Source organism: Myodes glareolus, chromosome 15 (genome assembly GCF_982192425.1).
Source record: "Myodes glareolus chromosome 15, mMyoGla1.1, whole genome shotgun sequence".
In the NCBI taxonomy this organism is placed as follows: Eukaryota; Metazoa; Chordata; class Mammalia; order Rodentia; family Cricetidae; genus Myodes; species Myodes glareolus.
The window spans coordinates 39879552-39902802 of record NC_142040.1 but is presented as its reverse complement, the minus strand read 5'-3'; the positions used below and the strand labels follow the sequence as shown (position 1 = coordinate 39902802).

Here is a 23251-nt window from a genome sequence, read left to right as displayed (position 1 = left end):
AAGCTGTCTCAGTCAAGGAGGCAACTTGACTTTTGTGCCATTAGTTCAAAAGAGAGCTTTCTTCCCTTTTCCAAAGGATCCTTTTCCAAAGGATGAAGGAGAATTGGACTTGGTGTGTTATGTAGAAGAGGAAGAAAATGGGGAGCTAAGAGAGGGTGGGGTGTGGGGGTGGACCTGAGAGGAGTTAGAGGAGGAATAGGGGCAAATATGATGAAAATACATTGTACACATTTATGAATTTCTAAAAATATTATCTTATATTATTATTTAAAAATAATAAAAATATATTTTAAAAATAATAGATGACAGAGCTGCTGGTCACTAGCACGGTAAAGTTTTTGCAGAACTGTAAAATGACAGATAATAGCAGTGTGGTTATTTAAAATCTAGATACAAGATAGAAAAGAAATCAAGTTTATTTTGTTAGACATACAAGAAACCAAATATATTTTACAGTACATGATCATTGAAGGTAATTCAGTATGAGAAGCAAAGAGTGGGAGGGTCATTGTTTATCATGACAGGTTTAAAAAATTTTATTCATTTATTTTGTTTTTTGGCTTCGTTGTTGTTTCTTATGATCCTGACCTGTGGCAACTGTATATTTGAGCCTATGGGGGGAAAAAATCTGAACAACCCACTTTTTCAGTTCATTTGTTAGACAAAATATGAGGAAACATGGTCTATTTTATCAATTTTTTTTGTTTCTAAATGACTATTTAAATACAGATAACAGTACCCACGACAGACTGGAGGAGCGGGTCTTGCCACCTTAACCAACCCACCTGCTACCCGGTATGTCCACTCAGACTGAAGGGCCAGCTGTGCACTGTGGTGCAACGTGTCTGGAGGCTTGCCCAAGCTGACCAGGGAGCAGGGGGGACCCTTAGAGGGAGAACTGCGAGTCATTTCTCCAGTTCTACTGCTACACATCTTCCCAAATTATGGGGAGTAACTTTAAACAAATGCGCTTAGCGCCTTTCCTGCGTCAGCATGTACCTAATTGTGTAGCCTTGCCTGTTTTTTCGTGACACAGTTAGTTGTGCTCCAAAGACTGCGGGAAACTGAGTCCAATGTTGAAATCCTCACACAGATAACAGGCTTCTGGGTCTTGAATCCTTAAATGACTGGTGACTGGATGAGTCCAAGAAAGCCCCTTTAGTGGAAAAAAAATCATTTCTTTGCACTATTCTCCCTTCTTACAAATCTGGAACACCCATGACTTTAAAACGCAGCTAAAGCCAGTCGAGTGTGGTGGCGAACACCTGTAATCCCAGCAAGCAGGAGGTGGAAGCCCGCGGTTCAAAGCAATTATAATGGCAAGCCTGGGTCAGTCTGGGCCAGGTGACATCTGGCTCAAACAAACAAATAAACAAAAACTCAAAGCGCTGGAAAATACTTCTAAGTTGGACTGTGATGTGTGTGTAGCACGTGCGCGTGTGTATACACACACTTACACAATTTCACCGCGGAGAGGTGAGCTTTTCAGAGCGCAGCTGTCAACATTTCAGGACCATTTTTTGTTTCTGGAAAAAAGAAATAGTAAGTTTCAGAAAGGCATTCTGGTATTTCACAATGACCTTGCAGGGGATTCTGGAAACCAGATGCGGAGAAACAGATCTAGCTGTTCCCACTGACTTGTAGAAGCTTCCGTCTGGTCACAGGGCAGTGTTTTAAGAGAAACCACATCCCTGCTCAGCTGGGGACCCAGCGGAATTTGTAACCACCGGTGACTGTCCGGATGGTGAAGGCTTTGCCCTGGGGGAAAGCCAGTGTTCGGATGGTGCTGTGGCTGCGGATGGGTGTGCTGAAGGAGCCGCCCTCCTCCAGGTCACTGTGGCTCAGGTTCACAGAGTTGGCACTGCAGTCGGTGTGCAGCCCTCGGAAGGCACCATGCAGGTTCCTGGAGTTGCAGTTCTTGCTGTCTGGCTCTTGCTGCAGCCGAGGTCGCTTGGGGTCGCGGTTCTGCAGGGCCTCATCACAGCGCTGGGAGATGTCCCTAAGGATGGCGTCCACTTCTGAGCAACCCTGTCCTGCTTGGTCCGCCGCACAGAACAGCTCCTCCAGGCTCCTTTTCGTCGTCGCCTTGATCTGGAAGGGCTCTGGTGGGGACTGCGTAATCATCAGCTTCTGTAAAAGATGAAGAGCCCTGGAGCCAGGAGGACTCGCCTGGAGCCGCGCTGACAGAAAGAGCCCCGGGCGCGCTACACAGGGGACACCCAGGGGCCCCATCACAGGCGTCGCTGCTACACTTCCAACGGTGTCCCTCACGCCTGTCCACTCACATCCAGCACTGAGGCCAGGTGTCGGGTCCGGCTGGCGAGTTCTTTCAACTGCACGTTTCTCTCCCTGAGCGAGGCGATCTCCTCCTGCTTCTGAGTCAGCGTCACGTGCAGCTGCAGTAGGACGTCTAACATCAGAGAGGCCACAATGCTGGGTCTACTCTTCAGAAATTGAACTCAGACCCTGACATCTCATCGGGACCGAGGACCCACGGGCCTTTGTTCTGACAGTAGCCAATTATTTGACTTTAAAAAAAAAAATAGTTGCTATAAAGCGTATCTCAGTTAAATGTGTGTTGTTAGGTGGTAGTCAAGAGTATTGATTTGGACAACAGACGCTCCCTATGAAGTTCAACCCCCTCAAGTCTCAGTTTAGTTATCTATAAAAATGGGGCTAGTGAGATTGGTTAGCTTCTGTGTTGTATCAAATGAGAGAAGAAAGTAAATTGATAAACCCAGAGTCAGGCACATAGAAAACTTCCATAAATATTGTTAGCACTATTACCAATCTGCCGGGACTCCAGAGCAGTGGTGCACATCTGTAATCCCGGCACAAGGAGAAACTGAGGCAGGAGAATCAGAGTTCTAGGCAAGCCTGTGTGTGCTGCATGGCAAGTTCAAGAAAAAGAAAGGGGTTGGGAGTGTAGCGTTGTCTGGTGGAGTATTTGTGCATGGAGCCCTGGATTAGGTACCCAGAATCCCATAAACCAGAAATGGAGATGCATGTCTGGAGGATGAGTTCAACCAAGGTCATCCTCTGCTACATAGGGAGTTAGAGGCCAGCCTGGGCTACAGGAGATCCTGTTTTCCAAAAGAAAAGAAAGGGCATGAAGAAGAAAAGGAAATCAAAAATAAAGAGAAATGAACGTCCGGTGGGTGCGATCATCTTGATTTAGTGAGTTCAGAACCAGTTTGGGTCCATTGAACAATACCGGCTGTTAGAACCTCGGGCCCACAGAAGTGCGCGCCAACCTTTACAATTCCCAACTTGTGCTCTGTACTAGGCCCTGACCGCACCCCAAGATTCCTAGCCACCGGTGTCCTTACTTGGTTATTCTCTATGAGAGCAGTCCCCAGTGCCCTCTGGTTCTGGTCGGCCACCTCCTTCCAGTACTGCTCGGTTGGCGGTGGCTGCAGGTCTGGAGCGCAGGGTGGTGGGGGCAGCTGTGAAGACCCCAAGGCAGGAGGGTCCAGCGATGGCGAGAGGCAGGACCCGAAAGACGAAACATCACACGGGGAAAAGGGAAAGTCACCATCGGTCAGGGGAGGCGACATCAAAGAAGATGAATCTGGGAGAAAGCAAAAGCTGGATTGGCTGCCTCCAGATCGTGCCCAACTAGCCACGGGGACAAAATGCTTCCCAGACATTTGGGTTGTATGAGTTTTTCTTCATAAGGCAAAGTCTACGATTCCTGGTCTGTCTTACTGTTTTTTCATAAGCACCTGCTGAGCTAATCTGAAGGAACTCAGGCAAACCTCCTGGGGCCTGGGAAGCATACAAGGTTTTGTTTCTCTGTAGAAACTTGTCATTTAACTTCTGTCCCACCATATCGCAGAATGGGTACCTCATCCCCAGAACCTACACTGAGAAACCCACAGCCTAAAGACCACGTGACATAATTTCCCCATTTTAGGGAAAGGATATTCTCAATTAGGGAGAGTCCGACCCCCTGGTGAAAGAGAGGCTGGCCAGTGTCAGGCGGCTGGGCTGACCACCTTCACCTTGACACGATCTGAAGTGTATGGTTTTGGTAGGTGACGTTCCTTCTGTCATTTAACTGCAAGGAGAATGCACTTGCCTGCAATGAGACCATCCACAGTGTCTCTGAAATTCTGCAGGCTGAAATCTTCTTCAGTTTGCAAGGAAGGGTTCTAAAACAAAGCAATGGTGTGAGCCAGTCAACACTGAGTCTGGGCTTCGGAGAACAATTCTAAACAGACAGACAGACATTCTTGAAGCTTCTAAGGTTAGTCTGCATGCACTCTGGTTCACAAAATTAATAATAATAATAATAATCTTCACCTCACCCATAGAACAGTAGGTTTACCTTAGGCTGGCAAGTGTGAGCATTGCTCTTGCAAGTCTCAAATACCACAGACGCAGCCGTTCATCCCTGCCAGTCCGGCTGGATTTTGAACAGCCCACCTGAGCTTCCTCACAGGACATCAGGCAGCCATGCTGACTCCTTTTGATATTCTTTGTTCACCCATGAAATTGCAATTCCAACTTAAACCACCACCACCCCTACCCTTACCAATCTAATAGTCAAAAGCTTGGCATTAACACCAGGACAGGCACCAAGGCCTCCAAAGTCTAGGCTTAAGGTACTAACCACCTCAGTAAAGGAAAGGGAAGGGTGGGGCTGTGACCAATGGGGTCAGGGAAACTATGAAAGGTATGTTCAGGAGACTGTAGCAGCTATGGTGTCACGTGTGTATGTTGTTGTTGCTGTTGTTAGTGTGTGTGTGCTGTTGTTGATGGGTTGTTGTTTTGTTTTCTCAGTTTCTCTAAAAGTTGGAGTTGGCTTTTCACCTATGGTGGGATACACACATCCATGTTGCCTGACCAGGGTTCCCAGGTGCCTGAGAGAGAAGGAAATGGTAAGAAGGTAGGGGTCCAGGCATCTTCCTAGTCTCTTAAGGGATGAGCATTTCAAGTTGATGACATTTCCCTATTTCCATAATCTCTCAATTAACCCTCCCACCAGTGTGGAAAGCAGGCAGGTTCCACAGAATGCTTTCTCCTCTTCCTCTGAGACAGAATCCTGAAGAAGAAGGATTACCCAACGCCTAGTGACCAGCCTGGCATGGACGCTTCATTGTCTGTCTCCTTGGGAATCCCCGCTTCCTTGGAGGCCAGAGTTCGAAAGGGGAAAGGACTTTCTTAGATGCTGGTGTGAGAGGATCCATCCCAGAAGCCCACCAGTAATGTCTACTGATTCCACTATTGAGTCTTATCTTTGGGTTGATCATTTTGTTCTCCCGGTAGCCCTTCTTTCCTAGTCACATATTTTGGGAAATCAAAACAAACTCCAATTCTAACCTTCTTTCTGGCCCTATTGTCAAGTACCAGAGTCCCTTATGGACAAAAGAGGACAGATGACCTCAGCAGCTCCTGGACACTGAGGACTCTGGGTTAGGTGAGAGGCCCAGGCTTGACTTCTTCATTTGAGCATCAGATCTGAAAAGAATAAAGCAGGCTCTGCAGGGTGGTGGTCCCTCCCATCACTTTTCTTAAGATCCGCTTCTGGGTACCACCTGTACCCTGAGCTCCTCCCTAAGGGCATGAAAGGCTGGCAGAGGAGTCCTTAGACGTGTTGCTCAACTCCCTCTTCACGGTGGTCACGAATTTTGCAGAGTTCTGTGCTGGGCCTGTTCCCATGCACCCTGTGGTCCCAGCACCTGCTGTTAGGAACCTGGAAGGAGTCCTCTTCCCTTGGGTTTTCGTCTGGATAAGACCACCTGTCCTTCCGGACACTTCGTGTGCCACCAAAGAAGAATTGAGTCCCTGGCCTCTGAGGCACTGAGGCAGAGAGGCTCCATTCTTTGTCTGGGATGTGTCAGCGATGGCAAGAGGTAGAAATGGGATGAAGTAGGGAGGTTTTGAGGAAAAGGAGAGAGTCTCTCTTCCCCGAGATGGCAAGGGACTAGAATGTTGGGGGGAGAAATGGGGGCTTTGAGTACCAGCCTCAGTAGCCCTCAGGACTCAGGATTGGATGTCTTATGGAAGGCAAGGGTAAAAAATTAACTCAAGTACATTACCTCTGCATCTTCTGTAGGTGTTGCACAAGGGGAGAAAGTGAAGTGAAGAGGGCGCAGAGGAGAGGAAGAATAAGGAGAAGAAGAGTAAGGGGAAGAATAAGGAGAAGAAGCAGAAAAAGTAGCAAGGAGAAGAAGAGGAAGAGGAGGAGGAAGAGGAGAAGAGTACGGGCTGATCTCCGTGATGTTTCTAGTTTTTACAGACATAGCTGGAAAGTTCCATAGGCAAGGACATTGATAATATGTGATAATTTGTGATAAAGTCACAAAAAGAGCAGGTAGAACCCAACAAAGCAGTACTCCGGAACAGGTGGCCCGACCCAGGAAAGAGCCAGCTTTCAAGAGGAAGTATCTGACATTCCAAACTATTAAAGTTTACTAAACATCCCTGAATCCTGGATTCCCCCATTCTCCTCATCTAATTTCTTGTAATAACCAGTTTGGGGACGCCCAGACTTGTTTGCTAGCAAAGGTGGGGGAATGCTGCCTTCCTGCTCAGTGCCATCTTCTCTAGAAATTTCTATGTGGCCTGTTAGCAGGTAATTTTGTGGGGCTGACTCTATGTAAATTTGACTGCTAGACCAAAGAGTGAATGCCATTGCTCCAAGGCCTCATGGTGTTGGGAACTGGAGCAAAGTCACTACATTGCCTGTGCATAAGTCACACTGCTCAGGTGTTTAGGGAATGAATCCTATTTTGAAGGGAAGAATCATGGCTTCCCAAGGTTTCCACAGATATGACAGTGACTTTTTCAAAAGACAAGTGTTCCCTCAACTCTGCAAAATGGGTTATTCCATGTGGACATGTAACGTATACACTTCTCAGGGATCTGCCTGCTGGTCTGCCAGCTGTGCAGTCACTGTAGAGTCTTGTGGGCTCCAACAGAGGAGCGGAATAAAACGTTTAAAGTGGCCAGCTGCTGGGTGTCCGTCTCTGCAGACAGAGTGGTTTCCACCAGTTTGCTTAAGAGACCTTTGTCCTTTTCCGCCGTGACTTTGATAGTCCTTTGGTACCCACGAAATATAAATGGTTCCTGAGAGACCGGAAGTGGGTGACAAACAAAACAGTTATCCTGTGAGCTTGTGCCCATTCACGTGGTTCCTCAGCCCACCAGCTCCGAATTTCCTTGTTCTAGAATAACAAAGGGCCCCTGCAGTAAAAGTTGGCCAGACCAGCCCCGAAAATGAGAACTTAATAACAAACTAGGAGAGAAGAGAAAATTGGGATCTGGGATGCTTGACTTCCCACAATATGCTGAGTGTGCCTGTGCTCCCAGTCCATCTTGAGACCTTAGAGGATATAAACCCACCAGTTTTGCCTTTGGATCTGTAGAGGGCCAAGAGCCAAACAAGGGAAAGAGTACCTGCGAGGCGGAAGAATCAGCACTAGATGGCGCTTCGGGGCCAAGTAGCGAGGTGCAGTCTGCGAGGTCCTGCAGGTCTATGGTGGTGAGGGCTGCGCGGGAAGATAGAGAGACACGCACCCAGCGAACCCTCAGCCTCTCTGCCAGGTCGCCGCCAGGACCCTCAACCAGGACTTCAGAGCCCGGGGAAAAAGGGGCTGCAGATCGCGTGTGCCGCACCCACCCTGCATAATCGAAGATATCGAGAGATCGTGCAGGTGCCTCGGGGCTCACCTGGCAGTGCAGCCGGTTCTGTGTCTGGAGGATCCTCGTACACCGACACTGGGCTGTCGCCGCCGCATCCGGAGAAGGACTTCCACGGAGGAACGAACTAGCCGGGCACAGAAACGGGGAACTCAGGTCAGCTGTCGGGGCGTAGGGCTGGCAGACTCCGCCAGAGCCAAGACTACAGCGAGCATCCCCACCTTCCTCTCTGGCTTCCCGGGCTTGCCGAGTGGCCGCCGAGACAGATCCAGCATCCTATTGGGGCAGATGCTGTCGAAGGCCCGGCGTCCGGCTGCGCTGCCCTCGCACGCCTGCATCCTGGGATGGTGACCCACACCCAGCGCTCCTGCACCTGTTGGTGCCAGAGATGGGCAACGGCGCGCGCGTGGAAGGAGCGAAGGGAGGGCCTGGAGGAGAAGGGCTGCGCGGGAGGGGTGGCTCGCGCCTGAGCGCCAGAGGTGGCGCCTTCAGCCCGGGACAATCTGCGCACGGGCGGAGGCGTTAACCAACCTGGCAACCTGGCTTCCCCCGGGAGCTGCGAGCGCGGGGCCCGGCCCGCGAGCTCCCTTTGGCGCCGCAGCATCCTGGCTGTGCCAGGCGAAGGTGGGGGTGGGAGGGTTGAGGGAAGGGAGGGCGGGCGCCACCGGTTCCTGGCTTTCCAATTTATGGGCAGCAGGGATGTGAAAGTTAATGATTCTTTGTTTTGTCTTACCACTCCAGACACAAGGTCCACAAAGTGTGGAGTGACAATCGCCAAAGCAGAACTCCGAAATTTTCCCAGAAGGTTCTAGTGGGGAAATGATAGGGCCTTCCCAGGCCAGCCTCCAAATTACAGAAACGGTCCTCAAATCTGAACAACATTCTGGATTTGGGGGTATGGCTTTCATTTGGTCTCTCATTATTGCCTACTGTCAAGAACTCCGCTCCGTACCTGAGCCTTGCAACTTCCCTGGAAATGGTGCCTAAGCATTTTTTAAGGGGGGGGGGGGGGGAGCAATGCTGAGGCAGGAAGACTGCCGTAAATTCAAACTTACTCAAGGGTAGCTTGGATTGCATACTGGTTCATAGGCCAACCTGAGCTAAAAGACTGCCTCCGGGGAAAAAAGGGGGGGAGTGACATTTACTTCGGTTTCTGAAAATCCCTACCGTGGACATTTCCAAATCCCGGAAAACCCTGGTGGCCTCCGCTGGCTGTCCTAGCATTTGGCTGTCCTCTTTACAGCTGGCTTCTCCCTGCAGTTACACAGGATCTCCAAGTCAGCTCCTCTCTCCCTGAAAGAAGTATCTTCAAGATTTTGAGTCTACTACAAAGAGACCTCTCTCAGAATGGAGCATCTTTGGGTGAGGGGACCTTCTCCAAGACCACCCAGATCAATTCAATGTAAACAAGCATCAGAAAAAGGAATCTGCATACCTTTCTGCTGGCCACCTTGCTCTTGCCTTACATCTAATAACACAAGGGAAGGACGTTTGTTTTGTTTTGTTTTCTGAGACAGGGTTTCTCTGTGTCATTTTGGAGCTTGTCCTGGAACTCGCTCTGGCCTCGAACTCAGAGATTCGCCTGTCTCTGTCTCCTGAGTGTTGGGATTAAAGGCGTGTGCCACCACCATGGGAAGGACCTTTTATTTGCATCCATTAGCTGAATTAAGCTAAATGGTGAGTAAATTTTTTATATTTATTTATTTATTTATTATGTATACAATATTCTGTCTGTGTGTATGCCTGAAGGCCAGAAGAGGGCACCAGACCTCATTACAGATGGTTGTGAGCCACCATGTGGTTGCTGGGAATTGAACGCAGGACCTTTGGAAGAGTAGGCAATGCTCTTAACCGCTGAGCCATCTCTCCAGCCCCTGTAAAAAAGATCTTTTTACAGGAACTTAAATGAGTGTGTGCATCTGAGATGAGGGGTGGGGGGGGCGGGGAGCAAACACTGGCTTTGGTGTGAAAATATACAAGGATGGAGGTTAGACCCCACCAGACCAGATGTGCCTTTAAGAAAAGCAGCAGTAACACCTACCTCAGCAGAGTTGGGAAGAGGAGTCGCTTTATATGCCCAGTGGCTAGTGCTTAGACAAATTAGGGTTTTGTGTGCGTGCGTGTGTGTGTGTGTGTGTGTGTGTGTGTGTGTGTGGTTTTTTTGGTTTTGTTTTGACTGTTTGTTTTTGTTCTGGGTCCCCCACCCCCCAACAGGGTTTCTTTGTGGAACAGTTCTGGCTGTCCTGAAACTCGTACTGTAAACCAGGCTGGTTTTGAACTCACAGAGATCCATCTGCCTCTGCCTCCCGGGGGCGGGGTGTGTGTGTGTGTGTGTTCCTGGCTCTGCTCCCTAGTTCTGGAAAATTTAGTAGACAACATGGACATGTCAGAAGCAATTGTACTGTTAGATGCTAGAGAAGCTAACAACCCCAAAGCCACTTCTTTCCAAGAGGGCCAGACCCTAAGGACCTCCTTGTCTCACCTGAGGACCCTGATGGATGGTTAAGAGTCAGACAGGTGACTGGATCCTCACCCCCTCTTGTGCCATCACATAACAGCTGTTCCGCTCCCAAGGAGACTGCTCTATCAGAGAGGAGCGGCCTGACCCAGCTTCCAGAGAGCTATTGGGGAGGAATGCAAAGGCTCTACAATTTTGGGCCTTGCATTTTATTCATCAGACATGACTTATTCTAAATGCAGAGGACCAAACTGGGATTTCTTACCCAACCCTTAAGTTTTCAATCATACAAAAAAAAAAAAAAAACTCCACAAAACAATGAACCATATGTTCACCCTAATTGGGTTTTTTTTTTCCTGTATAATCTCTCCCAACACTGTGCAGACTACCACTGTCACTGCTGGAGGGTTCTCTGTGCCAGAGTGGGGATCATCTCGGCGTAATCACACTGTACCCCTAAGCAAGGGCGCACTTATCCCACTTTTATTTTTTTTTTTAAATATTTATTATGTGTACAACATTCTGTCTGTGTGTATGCCTGAAGGCCAGAAGAGGGCACCAGACCTCATTACAGATGGTTGTGAGCCACCATGTGGTTGCTGGCAATTGAACTCAGGACCTTTGGAAGAGCAGGCAATGCTCTTAACCCTCTTAACCGCTGAGCCACCTCTCCAGCCCCACTTATCCCACTTTTAGAAATGAGAAGTGGCTCAAGGCCTCCTGGCAAACTGGCTTCACAGCTACTCATTTAATCACTATTCCCCCACCCCCACCGCAGGAACAATATTTAAACTTAACCCCGAGATCCACTGAAGTTGATGAATTTGCTGCAGGTGATGGAGCTGAGGATCAGGGCCTCCAGGTGATCACAGAGCCCCAGCAGCCCAGGAAGCTTTCCGCTTCCCAACCAAGTGTCCCATCTGTAAAGTGAGTCCTGTAGCAAGGCTAGAAGCAAAGACAACAGGGCTGCCTTGCTGAGCCGAGGAGCACTAAAGCAGAATGAGGTGCCGACCACAGAGAGGGGGCTTTAGAAGAATTTCTGAAAACAAGCCTGAGAAGCTTAGGAAGGAGGCTAAGGATAAGACTCATGGGTCAGGTTGCCTCTAAGTCCTGGGTCCTAACGTCTGGAAAGTGGAAGACGACTGCTTCAATGGCATTGTCAAAGAGCGAAATAAGTGCTAAACACAGAGGATACGTTGCAAGTAAGTCAGTATATTCTTTATTACTGTCACGCCATTGTTCACCTGGGCTCATGCCGCAGTGTCAGCTGAACCATGCGTGTAACTGCAGAGGAGATGGCCCAGGCTGCAACAGCTATAGGATTATGCAAAAAGTTTCTTTTCCAACATCTCTTGGGGGTACAACAGGGGGTGTCTCTTGCTTTCTTTACCCACTGCTAGCATGCCTACCTGGTCCCCATAGCTTCCTAGACCCACATCAGTAAGTGGCAGGCACTGCCTTTCTGGACAAAACGGACTACACTACAATGACTTCCAACTCTGTCTCACACTCCTTGGGCCACTGGTGAGGGGGAGGAAGACTCAGCCTCCAGGCTGGAGGGGGGTAAGATAGAGACAAGCAAACTTGACTTGTCTAATTACTGGAACAGTGGCTTCTAAAATCTTGCTGGATTGTTTTCACAGAGCTGCTAGGTACAGAGTAAAAGTATTGGGAGTGAGGACAGACTCAAATTGGCGACCACCTTGACTGACCACCTGTGAAGGGCAGACCCGATAACAGCAGCATTTAGACAAGCCACGACTGTCACCCCGCCCTTGTGTACTGCAAAATAAATAGAATCCGTTACTATACACTATTTACAGGCAGGAGTCCTGAGCTTCTCTTTGGATTAATACTGCACACTCTCCTGCAGGCACAGAGCCAGGGCCCGAGAATAAAAGAAACTCAAGGGTGGGCTTTTACTTCTAACTCTGGGGCAAGCTGCACTTCTCCCAGATCCGGGGAGGCAGTATGTGAGTCAGGGAGGTACTGTTGATGGACACCAGCATCTGCAGCTTGCCCAGACAGTCCTGCAGTGCGGCCTCCGGGTGCTCTCCCAGGCGAAGGTCCAGCGGATGAGGGAGCTGCAGCATGCGATCAGCCAGCGCCAGGCAGCAGATGGCCAGCAGGGAAGGTGTGTAGTTGGTGAAAGCATAATCCGCCAGGCTCAGCTCCGCCACTCCCCGAGCCAGGGTTTGAGCCTCCAGGGCTCCAGTGACCTCAACCTGCCCCGCCTCCACGCGAACGTGCGTGAAGTGCTCCAGGAAGAAGTTGATGGTGGGTGCGCCCAAGCTGAAGCGCAGCTTGTGTAACACGATGCACTCAAGGTTGCACAGCTGCTGCCGGGAGAAAACGCCACCGCACAGGGCCAGGAGCTGTTTCACGCGAGGTGGGTGAACCTCCACCTGCAACAGAGTGCACTCTAGTTCCAGCCTGGACGTTTCCTGGACCCCAAGCGCGCCCCACCTTAAATCAGGGAGAAAACTGGGACTTGAACCTCTAGGCAGTCTCACCTTTACGACTCCACCCTTAAGCCACGCAATGCTGCTTTTGGTACAGCTTCTCCAGCTATAATTCAACTTCAAAAAAGTGTGTGTGTGTGTGTGTGTGTGTGTGTGCGCGCGCCGAGAGAGAGAGAGAGAGAGAGAGAGAGAGAGAGAGAGAGAGAGAGAGAGAGAGAATTAAGAAGCCATGTTCTCCAGAGACTTAGAAGTGCCACAAAGTTTTGTGTGGGAAGGAGCTATGGCGTATAAAGACCTGCGAGCAACTGCCTAGATGAGTCCAGCCACCCAACCCTGAACCATGCACGACTGGAGAGGTTGCCTCCAAACACATCCCACCCTACGCCTGGTGGAGGTACCTGCTTGCAAGCGATGAGCAGACAGGTGACCCCAAGCAGCTGGAAGCAGTCTGCAGCTACTGGGGTGGTAAGGAGGAAACGGTCCAGAGTGTTCACCGTCAGGCACAGCGACTCGAATGAGAGGCCGAATTGGCGGTGGACTGGCAGGAGCCAGCTGAGCAGTTTACAGCGGGATTGTGCCGTCACCTGCCAGGAGGGAGAAAGGAAGCGTGCTGCAGCAAGGGACCAATATAATTCAGGGAGCTTCCCCGAATGGAGGTAGAGAGGAAAAGGCTAAATGCCCTGAAAAATGGGAAACACGTGGAGTGCGGGCCTGACTGAGTCTCGGAACGCGTGGGCTCGAGCTCAGTACTGTACGGAGGGCGTGCATCAGGGGTGGGGGGAAGGGTCCATTTGTAGATGTGCAAACAAACTTAGGAGTTAGGGCTCTAACCTAGAAACTTTCGGACTCTTCCGCACTCTAATAAACTTCTCTACCTCCCCCCCCCCCGAAACTAGACTTCAGCTATTCACACCCCCAACTTTCCTCCATCTAGATAGTGAGGTCAGTGGCCCAATACTCGAAGATCCCCATTGCTCTGTTGATGGGCTGCAACGACTAGGGCGCTGCGAAGGGCGGACAGCAGCAAAGGAGAGAGCGAGCCCGAGAGAGGTGAAGCGCTATGGCCGGGGTCTAGCTCTGTCAACCGCCTCACTTGTGGCTGTCGCGCCAGCGACTCCCGCGGATGGAAGAAGCTCTCCTGTGCCTTGCGAAAATCGTAGCAGCTCTGACCGTAGTCTCTGAAGGTCTGGAGATCTAGAGCGGTCAAGGGTTGGGTAGGACTGAGTAAGGAGCTGCAGTCCCGCGCCGCAGAAGCCACAGGGCTGTCCGCGCCGTCCGAGCTAGAGCTGGGGGACTCGAAAAGGTCACAAACGCCGGAGTCTCCCGGGAGCGAACACGCGTTCAGCGGCCGCAGTGGCTCCTTCCTCCGGAGGCGCGGGCGTCTGCTCTTCTTCACTGGGGCGCGGAGGTTCTGATGGTGGTCCTGCCTTCCGGCTGCCGCAGCGGGGCTAGCCAGACTGGCAGGACAAGGCGTCACCATGATACAATCGGGTAGACCTCTGGCGTCCACAACGCCCGGCTACGGCGGGCCTTGAACGCCAGTGCGAGGGATGCGAGTACGATCCGGTCCAGCTGCTAGCGCAGCTCTAAGTACCCGGCCTGAGCCTTCCCTCCACCACTCCCCCCGGCCTCTCACTGGCTGAGCCCTGAGCGGCCCCCGAGCCGCGCTTTCCCCGAGGCGGAGCCACTCCCCTCGCGTGCCCGCAACGCGCGGCCACAGCGGGGGCACAGGGGGGCAGGAGGCGTTGCAACTCGCGCCTCGCACCCGCCTTCAGCTGCGGCTCCGCGCGGGTCTCGCGTCACCCTGGCAACCGCAGCCCGGGTCCTGAGGCCAGCTGCGCGCGCTGAGTGGAAGAGCTTGAAGACCACAGCCCACCCAGGTGAGCGGTGGGTCAGCTGAGCAGTTCAGAAACAAAGAGAAAAGCTGCTCCCAGGAGACAGGAAAGGAACTGGGCAGCTTTCTGTTCTTGGTTAGATTGTCTGGCCTGGTGTGATCATCTTCCAAGCCGACCTTCACCCAGACAGGTCAGCATCTGAGCTCCCTACCAAGATCTGGCTAGGACTGTGAACTCTTTTACGTCTATCTTATTTCATTCCCGCTGGTCTCTAGGGCAGCAGAGCTTTGACCTATTACTGGCATCTGTTAAGTATGTACGTGGGAGCCCGGCCAGCCAGTCAGGTATTTATGATCCAACACCATAAAAAAAAATGCCTCAAACGATCGCACAGGTCCACTGCCTTCTGGATACCCTCTTACGCACTTTTCATCCCAAGCCAAATCAGCCGAGGCGGTAGCCGGTTAAGAACGTAATGTCACAGGTGGCACGTCTGTCGAATTGTTCACAGCGTGTTCTGGTTTAGGTCATTAGCTTCTAACCCTCTGCCTTTCCTGGCTGTGCCTTGCTCCCCGGGGAGGGTGGAGGGAGGAGAAACAAAAGAATGCAGAGCTGGGGGCGGGGCGCACCGGCAGGGGAGAGAGAGAGAGAGAGAGAGAGAGAGAGAGAGAGAGAGAGAGAGAGAGAGAGAGAGAGAGAGAGAGAGAGAGAGAATGAATGTGACACCTCCAGGCCCAATTGGTTTACTCTAGACTCGGGTCCTGACCCAGCCAGCCTAGAGTCCTGCACTACTCTTGAATCCTAAGGAGAGGGTGTCCGGAACACTTAAGGAACAGGGACCCTGGGACACAAAGAAGGGGCTTCTAACGGACTGACCGTGCAATCATTTCCTAGATGCAAGACACCTAGATAAGCTTCCAGAGCGTCACAAACAGACTCCAACGGATGAGGCTGTTAGATGCCATGAAATCTGTACACTTAACCATCCTCACTTATTCCAAAGAGAGATGAAAAGTCTTTGTAGACTACGTGCAAATTCTGCCCCCTAGAAACCCGGCAGAGAAGAAGGTGAGAAAAAGGCTGGATTTCAGAGTCTCACCACTGTTTCCATTCTCTAAAATCCCAAAGGGGCTTTTGTACTCCCGGTTTAAATCGCAGCACCTGTGGCGCGGGGTTAGCTGAGAATCACCTGAGAAGGGTTTTCAACTCGCAAGTGCCTGGGTTTCTGGCTCCTTTCAGGCTGTTGGTGGCTAACATTATGGGACGATCAACAGACTCCACAGAAAAGGAGTCACATATCAGACTTCTTCCAAGATGAGTTTTCTGGGCGAGGGGAAGGATTAGGACCTCTGATTCTGCCTACTGGTCCAGCTGGAAAGAGCACAAAGCAAACTTGTAGGGGCCAAATGTTCCTATTTAATGGCCATGTTCAGCAAGGCGTTACTCGGTCTCTATTTCCTTGTCTGTAAAAGGATATTATTACTTGCCTCGAGGGTCAAGTAAAATGAATGTAAAAACTTGAAAATCCTTTTTGCATGTAAAACACTGGGGGGGGGGCATTTTGAAGACGATCCTGAGGATCGACAATGTTATTTATTATGCTGGAGGTAAATTGAAGACTCACCCATCTAAGAGTGGGTGTGAGACTCTGAAGGGCCCCCTGCTGAAAATACTTTGTTTTCCAAGAGTTTTGCCTGTACTTAGAATGGATCCTTACAGATGTTGCCTGAGTTTCAGTGTTTGTGGACAGCTCACTGTGCCCAGGTGCTGTGTCTAACACAGGGAGGCTGATTAGGACCTCACAGAGCGGATGTTCTGTTAGGATAAAGAGCCATTTGTCATATGCATTGAATGTGATAAGGGTAGTAACTGAGGATCCTCTGGTTTTTAAAGTTGCTGGAGAAGGGGACGGCCCCCAAGATATCCACTTAAATTCAAATGTCAGATAAACAACAAATGCATTTTTTCACAAGTATATTCCAAATATTGTATGAAACATAACTATAAGAGAAATATGTTTACCTGAGATTCAAATACTACTTGGAGCAATACTGTAACAACAGGCTATTCTTTACCTGATAGTCAGACTCAATGGGGCATCCTGGTATTTGGAGGACTTGCATGGGTGTCACGCTACTTCATGGCAAGATCAGCCTCACTGTTCTGGAAATGGTAACCAAACACTAATGGTTAAACCAAGGTCAGGAGGAAGGTGGACAGAAGAGAGGAGGATTTGGGCAAGAGGATTTATTCTATGTTAAAAAAAGAAAAAACGAAAAAGGCTGTCGGAGAAGCTAGAAGCAGAGTCGGGGGACATTTCCTGCTGATGTGCATAAGGCCCTGTCTAATGCAGAATGGCCATTGCAGTCAGAGGGGGTGAGAAGAAGCAGGGGAGATTATACTAACAATTACATAAAAACGTATGTGCCGGGTGTTGCTATTCTCTGTGTATGTTACACCCATTTGCTCTACAACACCAGATAGCTTCTATCGCTGTGCCCATTTTTATAGATGAGAAAACTGAGACAGACAGAGATAAAGACCCAGGCCCATAGGTCATAAAATGTAGAACTAAGATCCAAATTTAGCCTTGATTCCGAGCGCATGCTGTATTTCTTCAGTATTACTTCAATTACTTCAAGTGCGTGAAGTGCTTTGTGTTTCAAAGTCACTGAAGAGGGAGATGTCACTTGATTAAGGGTTACTCTGAGGCTGTAGCTGTAGCTGTAGCTCAGGGTACAGAACTTGCCTTGAGTGTGTGATGCCCTAGGGTTACTCTCCAAATCTGAAAAAAAATAAGGAGAGAAGGGACCAAATTCGGTTTAGTAGTTCATGGAAGAAATTATTTGTAGAGAATGAGGGTAGAGATAAGAGATTCCAGCTATATTTAGGAGAGAGATTAAGGGGTTTCATGTTAGAGGCTTGGGGAAATCAAGGAGGATTCTGAGTTTGACCTATGCACCCAAGTGAGTGGGTGATGTTTAAAACAGTAAAACCTCCAGGAGTCTGGGTAAGGTCAAAAAGAACGTTGGGAGTTTCCAGCCACATCTTTTAGCTTAAACTCAGCCAGGACCGAAACAATAAAGGACACACTATTAAACATACACACACACACACACAAAGACACACAAGTAGTAGCCTTTAGTTCTCAATTGTTGCTTAGTTTAAAAAACAAACAAACAAACAAAACCCTTAGAATTTGACTGAATTAACTGAATATAGACCCAGTACACAGCTTCGCGGTGCTTCATGGAATTGAACAGAAAAGGAACCCCGAAGGGAGGTTTTCTGTTTTGGAGTACCACGCCAGCCATGAAGAGTCTTTCCACACTAGGAAGGCTTTATTTGTTTAGTGCCAACAGAAACCTCGCCTCTAACAGATTTAGCTTGGATGTAACTGCTCCATCTAAGAGCCGCATCAAAGCTGAGGGCTAGAGCTGGGTGTGGTGGTACACACTTTCAATCCCAGCAAGTATTGCATGTGATAAGGGTGCTACAGAGGCAGGCGGATCTCTGTGAGTTCGAGGCCATTCTGGTCTACAGAGCAAGTTCCAGGACAGCCAGGGCTGTTACACAGACACACCCTGTGTGTCTTTTTTGTCAAAAAGACAAAACCAAAACAAAAGTGCTGAGCACTAGAATTTTTTCTAGGACTTCCACCTATTGCTTCTGGAAGAGGCCCCTTCTCTAATACTTGGGGTTCCTGACACTTCCTTCTGTTGACAGAAACGAAAAACAAAGACTCACAGCCATCTCGCCATCATGGTGGCCAGCACAATAGCCTTACCCACCTGCGTTACTCTCTGAATAGTAACTTATTGCTAAAAGCAAGGTTTACTTTTACTAATTTCTTTGCTTGCTCATCAAATACTTATCCTCTGCTAGTATCAGTCACCTTTGCATCTTTTTAAAACAATAAACCTCATTGCACCTCTTCGCTTGGCGGTAGTGCTCAAGTAACACGGTGAATGTCTGGGGGTCAGAGAACAGCGTGAGGCTCTGCTTCTCTCCTTCCCGCACGTGGGCCCTAAAGTGTGAACTCAGGTCACCAGACTTGGGGCAAGGACCTTGACCCACTAAGTTGTCCCATCGGCCCATTTTTCTAAGCCCAAGGAAGATATCATCAAATAAAATAAAATAACAATTCCTAATTTGAAAAGCTTTCGCTTCGGCCAGGTGGTGGTGGCACATGCCTGTAGCATGAATTCTAATGGGTCTTAATAATAAAAAACCAGATATCAGAGGGTGAAAACTGAAAGATCAGAGAAGCAGAGCAGCCGCTAGTTCTTACAAAATCCTCAGAACCAAGGGGGCAAGATCCTATCTACAAAACAGACTGAATTCTGAGCTCCTGTCTCCTGTCACCTCATATTCCTCTCTCCACCCAGCCATATCACTTCCCATCTCCATCTCCCTAGCTCTGGGATAAAGGTGTGAGCCGCCACCACTTGGCTCTGATTCTCTTTTAGACTGATTCTGTAGGGAGCCGCCAGGATGTCGCCTTGGCGAGATAGTGCCAGCAGTCCTACAGCCTGGAGGTATACAAATCCTTTGTTGCTGCCGTCCAGGCCAGTGTGCTTGGAGCCTTGTTTTGCATTTCAGAGATGTGGTTCCCTGACCTGTCCTGTGGCCTTGGGCCCTAGCAGAATGGCATCAACCAATCAGCATTCGAGCCTTTCACCCTAGAAAAGCAACTGCCTTTGGGCTCTGCTTCCTCTCTCTAAGCTTTCTCTCGTCCCTGCACTCTCTCTTCCCTTCCCCCAATTTTCCTCAATCGAGTGCTCCGAATAAAGACGTGATAGGGAAGGAATTCTCGTTTTCGTGGCGTTCATTCCTGCTGGTCAGGAAAAGGGGGCAAGATCCTATCTATAAAATAGACTGAATTCTGAGCTCCTGTCTCCTGTCACCTTACATTCCTCTCTCCACCCAGCCATATCACTTCCCATCTCCATCTCCCTAGCGCTGGGATAAAGGTGTGAGCCGCCACCACTTGGCTCTGATTCTCTTTTAGACTGATTCAATCTTGTGTAGCCCAGGGTGGCCTTGAACTCACAGAGATCTGTCTGCCCTCTGTCTCCCTAGTGTTGGGTTTAAAGGTGTGCGTCACCACTGCCTGGCCTCTATGGCTAACTAGTGAGGCTAGCTCCACACTCCGATCTTCAGGCAAGCTTTATTTGTTAAAGCACGAACAAAATATCACTACACATACCTTTAATCCCAGCATTTGGGAACTTGGGAGGCAGAGGCAGGTGAAACTCTGAGCTCAAGGCCAGCCTGGTCTACAAATTGAATTCCAGGACAGCTAGGACTGTTACATAGAGAAACCCTGTCTTGGAAAAAAAAAAAAAAAAAAAAAAAGGAGGGTGGTGGTTTCATTTTGGAGGATTAGACCAAATGATCAAATAATATTTAAACATGTATTTAAATTTTAGATGGTTTAAGTTTAATTTTAGATGGTTTAAGCTGAGAATAAAGGAGTGAAAAAGAGGAACGGCAGAGCGTGAAGAATAGAAGAGTCTTTTTTAAGATTTTTTTTTTATGAATCTGAGTGCTCTTTCTGCATGTACTTTATGCCAGAAGAGGGCATCAGGCAGAAGAGAGCCTCAGATCCCACTATAGATGGTTGTGGACCATCTATAGTAATCTTGTGGTTACTGGGAATCGAACTCAGAAGTTCTGGAAGAGTAGCCAGTGCTCTTAACCATTGAGCCATCTCTCCAGCCCTAATAGATGAATCTTAAGTGGTCCCAAATATCTTGGACACAGAGCACACTGGAGCACAGACCTGAAAGAGATAGAGGATGAAGCATGTGTGTTTTAGGCGGAAAGAACATTTCAGGTAGAGGTAGCATAAGAGCAAAGGCCAGGAGGCAGGAGCTCGTCTGGAGGAGAGTAACAGGTAGGAGAAACGGAAGGTACAAGCACAGAGGTTCTGACAAGAGACGCTCGGGTTTTGAAAATAAAATATATTATCACAATTAATTTTGTATGCTTTATTTTATTAATGTGATTTCCAGACGTTTTAAAATTACATAGATGGAAGACAGTGAGCTGGCTCAGTGACTAAAAGGCCTGGCCCAAAGCCTGGGTTCAGGGCCTGGAACACACATGAAGATAGGAGGAGATCCAACCACGCAAAATCATCCTTCACCATTCACATGCACATGTGTCTCAGTCTTTCTGGATGCAGATGGGACATGCAAAGTGACATCCTTACATACTCTATGGTCTGTTGCTCTACCTTCTGAAAATTTCTACCCTGGACTGTCACTGAGTAACTGGTATTACACTCTCCTCACTATGTGTGGCACAAATGATTTGGTCCAGTTCCAGGGCTTTTCATTTGCCCTATGAAAGGTCTTTAATTTGTTTGTTTACTTCTCTGGAACTGGGGTCTAATGCATTTTTAAAAGACATTTATTTACTATGTATATCGTGTTCTGTCTGCATGTTTGCCTGCACACCAGAAAAGGGCACAGATCTTATAGATGGTTGTGAGCCACCATGTGGTTGCTGGGAATTGAACTCAGGATCTCTGGAAGAACAGTCAGTGCTCTTAACCTCGGAGCCATCTCTGCAGCCCAGCCCAGTGTGTTTTCCCCAGGTAGGAACTTCACTTTCCTCTTCCCCTGGCTCAAAGGTGAGGATTAAAGCAGGAACACTGCATTTGCCTAGGTTCCTTCTTTTGACAAACAAAGCCAGTGAGTTGCCACCAGACTTAGACAACTTTGTCAGGCCCTTAGGAAATCTTTACACCGAGTTTGATGTCACTGAAAATTATATTTACTTATGAATCTTTTCTTTCACCATGCTTAAGCTCCAAAACTGAGTGGTATTTAAAGTGCTTGAAGTCAGACAAGTTTTGCTGGTATTTGGTAAACAAAGGGGCAGGGATTTTTTCTTTTCAGGCCATTTTCTAAGTGAGACGTTTGACTTCTACGTCTCAATGTCCACCTGGGGAAAAGGCTATCTTTCTGTTACCACCTTCCTGGTGTCTTGCCAATCCCCAGTTCATGAAGGGTTCAGTACACACGCTCAAGTGCGTTGCTTCCCTCCGTGCGTTAGATGTGTTCTTTCTCCCACCTACCTGCAGCAAACAGTCGGGCACAAGCAGTACCAAACAATGGCTCTAAGCTTTGCTTCCAAGCTAAAGTGCTTGGGTTCAAAGCCCAACTGCAGCCACCAGCTGTGACCCTGGGGCACATCACACAGCCTGTTTTTCAGTTTCCTTAGCTGTTGAAATCAGGGCATGGCAGCAGAAAGGGAGCCCCTGAGACTATCATGAGGATTAAATCGGATGTCATCTCTAATGCCGTGTTCAACAGGATCTGGGCCTGCCTTGATTATTTAACTAAAGTATAATGTATATGTCTTTTTGCCAGCAAGGATGGCTGAGGAAAATACTTCTTTTTCAGTTTGGAATGTGTGTGTGTTTTTTTCTGGTACCTTCTTGTGATAGATAATCAGCTAAGCACACCGGGCAGGATCGTTCTTGGTTGGACGACTTGCAGTGGCAAACCCAATCTAAATCTGGTCAGTGTCTTCTGGTGGGAACCCACATAAGAGGACAGAAGAAGGAATCTTTCATGTTTGCCTGTTTGCTCTCGCCCTCACTGGCAGGTTCATCTATCCTGTTCCCTGGGGCATTCCTCCACTGGTGTTTGACCCACCTCTTCAGGATTCCATCATAGAACCAGCAGCCTTCTAGGACTTTCCTGAAACTCCAGTACCAGATTGGGATGGCCGAGGCATTCAGTCTTGTCAACTAAAACAACCACCAGATCCTCGGCCTTCCAGCAGGGGACAGTCACTGTTGGGCTACTTGGACCACAGCCTGTAAGCCACTCTAATGAATCCCTTACACACACACACACACACACACACACACATAAACACATACACATATCTACACATACAAATACATAAATACATGCACACACAAATATACATGCACACACAGACTTTAAGTGCCTAATCCCTTCGGCCATTTAATTGCCTTTGACAGCGCCATCACTGAAAATGACCACACTGGGATTCTGGGAGGAGACAAAAGCAAGTCATAGGAAATAAAGAGAATGGAATAGTGGCTTTGGGCGTGAGACTGGCTTTGCTTTTGCTTTGGCTTTCAGGGTTTTGGCACTGCTCATGTAGGATGGCTATACAAAGGCAGACGAGACACAGGGACTGTGGCACTGGGGATGCCATGGTTTGGGTTGCAGTACCAACGGTTAGAAGCAGCAGAGTGGAAAGGGAGCATCTGAGCAAGGACGTCTAGTGGGAGGCGACCAGGTGGTCAACTACAGGAACAGTGTCTGTCAGAGGAATTGCACAGTGCAAAGTTCCTGAGGCCTGAGTAGGCCTGGTGAATGGAAGAGCAACAGAAAGAAGTCACTGTGGCTAGAGCAGGAAAGAGGGGAGCAGCCGGCAGCTAGGTAGGCAGTGGAGTCAGATCACAGAGGACATCGGCAGCGTCTGCTGTGCCCTTCGGCTTATTAGGTTGTATCTCATTGCAGCCTTTAGTTGTTGCCTCATTCAGCTGAGCTAGGCACGGGTTCATTTTAGGTTCGAGAACAAGATCAGGTGGATTCAAAAGTTAGCTTCCCACAACTACTAAATGCAGTCTGCAGGAGTCAAATCCGAGTCCATGATTCCAGTGTGCTGTTCGTCCTCTGTGCCATTCTAGCCTCTTAGAGGCTGAAGGAGAAGTCACATGAAAGCCCCAGACCACCCTTGAGCCAACGCTATGGGAGGCTGGCCACGTGGAGGGGTCAGACTCCCCCAGTGCTGAGGAGCCCACAGAGCTAGTCCTGTTTTCTTGTGACCAACCTTGCAGAGGCTGTGGTGTACAA

The 23251-nt window shown here is 49.0% G+C and overlaps 2 protein-coding genes across 2 annotated transcripts; both read right to left on the bottom strand.

Moving 5' to 3' along the window:
- Positions 1 to 379: 379 nt before the first annotated feature.
- Positions 380 to 7985, bottom strand: Mcidas (multiciliate differentiation and DNA synthesis associated cell cycle protein). Its single transcript, XM_048442849.3, has 7 exons — positions 7869 to 7985; positions 7678 to 7774; positions 7405 to 7496; positions 4082 to 4154; positions 3330 to 3571; positions 2286 to 2396; positions 380 to 2130 (listed from the first exon to the last, which is right to left on the bottom strand). Exons 1-7 carry the CDS (start codon positions 7983 to 7985, stop codon positions 1696 to 1698), a joined length of 1167 nt encoding a protein of 388 aa, XP_048298806.2. The 3' UTR covers positions 380 to 1695.
- Positions 7986 to 11297: 3312 nt separating this feature from the next.
- Ccno (cyclin O) lies at positions 11298 to 14147 on the bottom strand. Its single transcript, XM_087896891.1, has 3 exons — positions 13661 to 14147; positions 12966 to 13151; positions 11298 to 12510 (listed from the first exon to the last, which is right to left on the bottom strand). The coding sequence occupies exons 1-3, from the start codon at positions 14045 to 14047 to the stop codon at positions 12031 to 12033; spliced, it is 1053 nt and encodes a 350-aa protein (XP_087753017.1). The 5' UTR covers positions 14048 to 14147; the 3' UTR covers positions 11298 to 12030.
- Between the last annotated feature and the right edge of the window lie 9104 nt (positions 14148 to 23251).